We start from the raw sequence: 7627 nt of genomic DNA on the forward strand, positions 1-7627 counted from the left end.
CGGTACACAGGAGTCACTGTTAAACTAGTGTCCGGTTCACTCAAAACCAATGTTCCCTCTAATATTGTTCATGCGTCTAGGTTGAATTTTTTTGTTGTGTGCAACGTAGATTTTCGCTGCACGAAGACCGTATCAGCTGTGCGTAATTACGCACGAGCGCACCTTAGAGGGAACGTTGCTCAAGACTAACACTGAAGCAGAACAGTGTTTATATTGTTTCAAGTTATGAGGAAAAGGTTTTCAGTACTTACTTTTATTGCGTCTTTCTTAAACGCCCCTTCCTTTCGTGATACAGCAGTGCCCTACGCGCTCCAAATGACAGTACACACGCACACACACGCACCTACACGGCAACCAAGCAGCGCTCTAATTGGTCGATCGTTGTCAGGCAACCAAGCACGGATCGATATGATTGGTTCTCTTCTGAAGATCAATTTCTCATACTCATGTGACGTCTCAGATTCCTTGTGTTTATTTGTCTTTTACTTTACTTCTGGACAGCAGTTCTTATTGATGAGCGAACTACTACTACTACTGTATTTGTCGTGTTATATTCAGAATTAGTCTTGGGTATTGTCAAGATTCTTCTGCCAAAATAAAATCGAATCCAATCGACGCAGGCCAATGCAGTGAAGGACATGTAATGCATCTTTACTAAACTTTCTATACAATTTGAACACAGAAAAAGCCCAGTCATCAATACCTTACATCAATAAGTCTACATTATTACAGATCTCAAGTGTTAGTGCGTATCGGTCAGATTCCACAAGCGTAGCAGATTTAGAAAATTCAAGGCAAACTAAATAATTTAGAAATGATATGTACACTGAAGGGAAGAGTTTTGCTCCAAAGTAGACCCATACTTAGGAAAATATACTATTCATTCATCAGCAAAGATGATAATAATCTTCATGTCACCTGGAAACGAACAATGTTAAAAGTCATCAGCATTGATCATTCTGTGCTTTTCCTCTTACTACATGCAGTACAGCCAGAAGTCTAATGTCAACATGTTTAAAATGAAGGAATCAGATGCCATTTATGGAGGCCATTGTGGGAGACTGATTTCTTTAAACAATTTAAATTATTTAATTGTTACATTAACATCTACCGGATTAATAGTTCAGTTTGACATTCAAATTCATGTACATACATTTTTTACACCACCAAGGAGGTTATGTTTTCGTCTGCATTCATCGTATCTGCACATTTAACTTAGATACACTTATTTTCACATTTTACAGATCTAGTCACTAACTGGCACTGGAACACCGTTGGGTGCCGATGTTCTGAGCAATGGGTCTTTCAGATCATTTCTCTTTGCCTCAAGCCACCATGTTGTCATGTCTCCCTTACCCTGTCAGATAAAGAAGAAAACGGTGAATGAGAGAGAAGAGTCATATTGCAAAGCATGTGTTCCTTTGAGCTTTAAATAAAGCCATTATTCCTTGGGGAGCAGAAGGCAGCAACTGAGGCCACCTATCTCTGGGACCCTTCGCCATAATGAGATTGGCACCATCCAAAAATGATTTTAGATTGCAATGTGAATAGTCCAGTAGCTGTGCAATACAAATATATATTTGAAAAAGAGAACAAAGACAAGACACACCCTGGATCATTTCCCTTGGAAGGAGGTTTTGAATTACTTGTGATCTTTTCACATCTCAGCTTCATACATTTTGTTTTTGTTTTCCCATTAAAAATGTAAAAAGTGGCACAGCAGCTTCCAAACGATTTTTATTCCTCACAGAAATCACTAATCTTGACTTTTCTTCCTTTAAAGTTTAAAAAAATAATAATTAAAGGACAAAAGTTAATACCAAAAAATCCTAAATGTCTACTTCCCTAATGCCCCTACTACTGTTAGGGACATTACAAAAAATGCTGATCTTTGCGTCCAAATGGATCTTCTCCAAAAGTCAATGGGTTCTTCCCAAGACTATATCCCATCCTTCCCCCCAAGTATTATAGAATCTGGTCAGTCATTTCTTTTTTTTTTTTTTGTAATCTTATTGACAACCCAACTGACTAACCAGATAACCAACAAACAAAAAGACAAATGGACATGTTGGAAAGCTGTACATGCTTCACCTTGGTGCATCTTGAAAAATGGTGATAACTAGAATTCAGGAGCTTCAATGTCAATGACTGTTCAGAAAGACATTTACACACACACACACACACCACATCAAACAAATATAACATTACCTTCACATTAAGTTTTCCTCTGCATGTTAGAACGTAACCTCTGAGTGTGAGAAGCAAGTCAGCTGTGGCGCCACTCACCTGGATCTTCAGAGCTACAGGCATACGTTGATTTAAAGACAAAGGACATTATATTACATGTTACATGAGCAATGGCTGTCTGAAAGTCATTGAAGTGTTGTTATCGCTTGGTATAAATCATCATTATGGATAATATCAAAAGTACAGCACCTCATAGTTAGTGCATGTAAGCCAGGTAAAACATGCAAGTACAAGCTGGTATTAGATCGGTAAGGCCTGGCTCCAATTACTTAAGCAGCAGAAGCAGTGTGTTTTGTAACTATGTCATTCACACAAAAATTATTATTATTATTTTTTAGAGGGTGACTTAAAGGTACACCCGTGAAACATGCAAGGCAACATGTGTTACTGTGTGTTATGATCTGCACCACAGTCTACCCTGTGCTGAACTATTATTTCTCTTGCTTAATGCAGTGGGCTAGGTGCTCTGATAAACACGCACAGACAGTCCTGTTTGGGACCAAAGCAGCAGTAAGACCACAGGTCAAAGGTAAACACTGAAAAAACTTTACATGATTAGAGAGCACAAAAAATGGGGTTACAGAAAAATGAAAGGTAAATTAATTTGATATTTTCTTAGATCAGCTGTTCCACTCATCAATTAAATGAGTTGCTGTGGTCTAACCCTTCATTACCTTCACTAGTTGATTCCATCCGAGATGCTGTGTTGACAGTGTCCCCAAACAGACAGTAGCGAGGCATTTTGGTGCCGACCACACCAGCAACAACGGGTCCTGGCAGTTATAGTAGAGAAACATCTTACGTTATAGAATTAGTTTTAGTTGCAAGTGTGAATAAAGCAGTCAAATTGAATAGCATGTCAAAAAATATAAGAAAAGACACTGCCTGTTTTCTCGGAAGTGACCAATCACAAATTGATCTGCAGCCTGGGAAAATTCCAGATACTATAATTCAGAACAATAAATAATAAAGGATCTTTGGAATTTTCATCACTGCAAGGGAATAAATTAAGGCATAGACATGCAACAAACATCAAAATGTAGCTAAGGCACTGAGGAATCAGAAATGTGTCATGTGAAAATCATCATGACCACAAAAATGGCTTACTACTGAACTAATAATGATGTGAATCCAATTTCTAAAGGCATATTTTCATTGTCAAGAAATCTAAGAATGTAGGCACAATTAATGCAGGACTTTATTTTTGTGTAAATCACAATATGGGGGCAAATGAGATTCTTGGCAGAGTGCATTTCTAGTGTGACAAATAATGCACAAATCTTTTACACTGGTTAGAATTTGCATTTATTAATCCAACCACTTGCTCTGCTGTTTTGTGCTATGGTGATGCAGGGCCACCAGTATGCTTGCTTGTAATGTACAGTATAAACTAATCCTGCAAGAGGACGCTTCACAGAATGCTAGTATGTTCACAGTTGAATGTGCTGCTAGTTTTACTATATGAACTGGTAAGTCGTCAGATCTTACATATGTTTTATTTTCTTTTAACAATTCTGAATGTGTATGTTGTGGATAATTGTAGATAACAATAGTAGATAATAGATAATAGTATTTATTTAGTGTTGCAGTCTTGTCCTCTTTTTTTTTAAAGCATAGATTATTATGTACACAAGAGTATTTACAAAACATGACTGAAATGCCAGATTATTTCAGAAGCGCTTGTTCCTATTGAGACACGATATATATACGATGAACGGTTGAGTAAGCTGATAATGTCCACAGTACCTGAGTGGATGCCAGCACGAATCTTCAGCTGTGTGTTAGGTTTGTGAGGGATCTTGAAAGTATGGCATACGCTGACCAGATCAAGAGCCATGCTGGCTATCTCTCCAGCATGATTGATGCCATTTTCTTGAGGGACCCCTGAGACGACCATGTCTGGAGGGTAAGGACATTATTCCATCAAAAGCAACAATGCAAGAACAAAAAGAGGGATGCGCTGAAATTCTATTTTATGAGTGTGAGAGCATTACTGCTTTGTCAGAACAGTTTTAAAATAAGTTTATTATCCTTACTCACAAGCATCACCTATTGTCTCCACTTTGTATACATCATAATTGTCAATAATGTCATCAAAGCTGGTGTAAAGCTGGTTGAGGAAGTCCACGACCTGGTAGGGAGTGCTGTCTCCAGACAACAGAGTAAAGCCAACAATGTCACTGTCAAAGAGGAGTAATATCGATTTAGTCATGTTTAGATCAGCAAATATGAATCATATTGTTGTTGTTTTTAAAAGCTCATTATATCTGAATTAGTAAATTAAATACATGGTCTCAAATAAAGCCATCCTTCAGACAACACACCTGAAGTAGACGGTGGCATTGGAAAAGCTCTGAGCCTCTGCTATCCGGCCTTGACGAAGGTCATCAGCTACTGGTTTGGGTAACATACCTAAACGATTTAATGTGGAAAGATGCATGCGTGAAACAGCTGCCTGCTCTCCTGTTGGTTCTCTTTTGAGCCATCTCTGGTGTGTGTATGCGTGTGTTCATTATAGTGACATGACTGTCACTGCTATTCATTGCCTATTTTTCCCATCTTTGCAATAATCAGTACATAATATAAAATGCCCATTCTTGGTCAATGAGTGTGTGCTCCATTCATACCACTAGATGACAGTAATCACACATGCTTTAGTGCTTTACATATACATCTGTAAGTAGACTTTATTCGTAGTAATGATGATTAACCAACATTAACTAGCCTGGAGCAGCTCACGCATGCCCATTGCAGGTTATAAAATGTGATTGTTACTCTTCATCAAACTGTTACGTAATGAATTAGAACTCCAGTCCTGTTTGTACAAAACACGTCACTGTTACCAGTCCAACATCATGAATACAGCTTCATTAAAGCATTCATTAGAACGAATTACAGTCGTTACAGTGATTTCACAGCATTGCAAACGGTTGTCAGACTTACTGTACAACAGCCGATCTGTCCTCTGTTTCTCCTGAAGCAGATCCTGTGTTCTTTCTGCAACTATGGACTCCAGATGTTTGCTGTACTTCTCCATCTGCAGTTAAAGAAACCTTTATCTGAAGCTCAAAAATGATTCATATGGTACATTTCTGTATTGTCAAAAAAATTTGTAACCTTAGGTTTTGTTCTAAAGATGTCATATAATAATTCTTGCACTATTCATAGTAGCATTAATCCCTATTACGTGTCTGGAATATCAGTGTCGATCTACGGTATTTGATCATATTTCAGTGGGATATTACCAGGTTCATCATCATGTCTACTGGGCTGACTTTGTGTGGGTTCATTTTGTCAAGCGTCTTCTTCACCTGGTCAAAGGTGGGCCTCATGGTGATGTTAGGAGACCAACACTTCTTAATGAGCTGCAGGAGAGAATAGAGAAAGTCCTCATAGCACAGTAATACGGCGGTCATATATCTAACATTTCTAGTTTTTCTTCTATTGCTCCTGCAGCCGTCGCACATACAGACCTCACAGTAGTCTCCTTGACTGGGGCAGTCAGTATCAGACTTTCCTGCTTTGACTTCAGGGAGGCAGGGCCGCCACATGAGATCGATCCTCATTCCCTCGGCCTGGTCCTGTCAGAGAGGACTGCCAGTTACAAATTGAAAATAAATCAAGGTCAAATTTTGTAATCATCATACTCACTGAAATGAGGTTAGAGCGAGTTGCAAGCTCGACCAGAATCATGGAATAGCTGACCGGAGAAGAGACATGATGTCATTTCCCATTTCACTTACTAAAAAATGAATGGTAGCACTTTTCATATGAATGAAAATATATGCGGGCTCAGCAGAATTCTAAATCTTTCATTAAACTTCATACCGCATAATAAGGCTACCGGTAACTGTTCCCACCTGTACACATCTGCTGATTGTGTCGTGTCGACGCTGTTTCCCAGCAGGACCTCTGGAGCACAGTATATACGATTTAAACAATTGAAGCCAGTCTCAAAATCCGCCTTCCTGTAGGCTGTGAGGCCATAATCTGAAGGCAAGCACAGAAAAGCATGGAGCAGAGAGATGCAAGATGTTGCATGTATGCATGCATGTATGCTACATGCCTGTTCATATTTGTGTGACTGTTTGGAAACTGAGCAGAACAGTGACAGGCTGCAGACTGAAGTTGTGTCTGAACATAATTGTTACCTGAGATTTTGCACACCCAGCGATCATCAATTACACAGTTTCTGGAGTGAAGTCTGCCATGAAACATCTTGTGCTGGTGGAGGTACGACATCCCACGGGCAATGTCGGTGGCAAAGGACAGTCTAGGACAAAAAACTCCCTTAGATATGATTCTAAGATTAAATAATCCATTTATAAATATGCTGCTCCAGACACCTGAAGCCCCAGTTTATGGGGATGTCGCCATTCAGAAGGACGTCAGACAGGCTTCCTTTGGGGCAGTACTCAGTAATGATGCTGACAGCAGGCACCTCAATGGAACCACCAATGAATTTGCATAGATTGGGATGGTCAAATTGTCTGAATGGAGAAAAACAGAAAAGAGACAACAGGTTTTAGGTGTAAGTAAAATGCTTCATTCTTCCTCATCAGCAGTGCTTTTCTCACCTCACTTCTTTCACCTCCTTCCTGATGGCTTTAGTGAGAGTGAAATGTTTCTTTTGGATGTGTTTCACTGCCACCGTCCTCCCGTCACTGCAACGCAACACAGATCATCAAGACAGACTTCATCATCTAAACGCAAAACATGGAAGAACTTCTCACATATTTTTAAAATGCAGAGGAACTCGTCCCGATACCGCATTAGAGTTGAATGAATCTCATTATAATGCTGAATGGTTCTCACTAGGCGCCTGGTTGGATGAAGCCTTGTTTAAATGAGGTGTTGACTCCGGTACACACAGTCACATCAGTGGTTTGACTGATGTCGCTGTTGCTCTTGCCACATTGCAGGCTGGAGGTGCTGCAAAGGCCCATGTTGCACAGTCCTGCAGACACCACAGATCCATGCCATAGAGGATCAATTAAGTGTTTTCAAGCTGAGGAGATAAACATGCCTGTAAGATGACCACAAATGGTCTTATTTATTATGGTGCAAAATAACTCTTAGCCTTGATCCACTGTTATAGATCAAGACTCATTCTTGTAAAAATCAAAGAGATTCAATCCTGAAGAACCCTAAAACTCTCATGTAAGTTTTCCATAGAAACATGAAGCATTGTACCAAATATGATGTTATTGTAGTTAATGATCCAGCTTTCATCCCAAAACATCCGCTGTTTCTGGTACTGGAGCCACTGCAAGACAGGAATTAATATCACGCATGACACACCTCTGTTCATGTGTGCGTGTGTGTGTGTGTGTGTGCCGCAGAGACTGACCACCATGGTTAGGATGAAGCTGCTGCTGAA

General features: G+C 39.6%; 1 protein-coding gene across 1 annotated transcript; it reads right to left on the reverse strand.

Annotated features, from left to right (window-relative positions):
• Positions 1-1246: 1246 nt before the first annotated feature.
• On the reverse strand, positions 1247-7603 carry LOC137917051 (atrial natriuretic peptide receptor 2-like). The gene is made up of 17 exons (XM_068759935.1): positions 7598-7603; positions 7441-7513; positions 7063-7204; positions 6825-6911; positions 6594-6737; positions 6399-6520; positions 6108-6237; positions 5899-5947; positions 5721-5822; positions 5493-5612; positions 5191-5284; positions 4572-4659; positions 4288-4427; positions 3994-4146; positions 2922-3020; positions 2209-2300; positions 1247-1357 (listed from the first exon to the last, which is right to left on the reverse strand). The coding sequence occupies exons 1-17, from the start codon at positions 7601-7603 to the stop codon at positions 1247-1249; spliced, it is 1752 nt and encodes a 583-aa protein (XP_068616036.1).
• Positions 7604-7627: the final 24 nt, after the last annotated feature.

The sequence above is a fragment of the Brachionichthys hirsutus genome, unplaced genomic scaffold (genome assembly GCF_040956055.1).
Source record: "Brachionichthys hirsutus isolate HB-005 unplaced genomic scaffold, CSIRO-AGI_Bhir_v1 contig_1056, whole genome shotgun sequence".
In the NCBI taxonomy this organism is placed as follows: domain Eukaryota; kingdom Metazoa; phylum Chordata; class Actinopteri; order Lophiiformes; family Brachionichthyidae; genus Brachionichthys; species Brachionichthys hirsutus.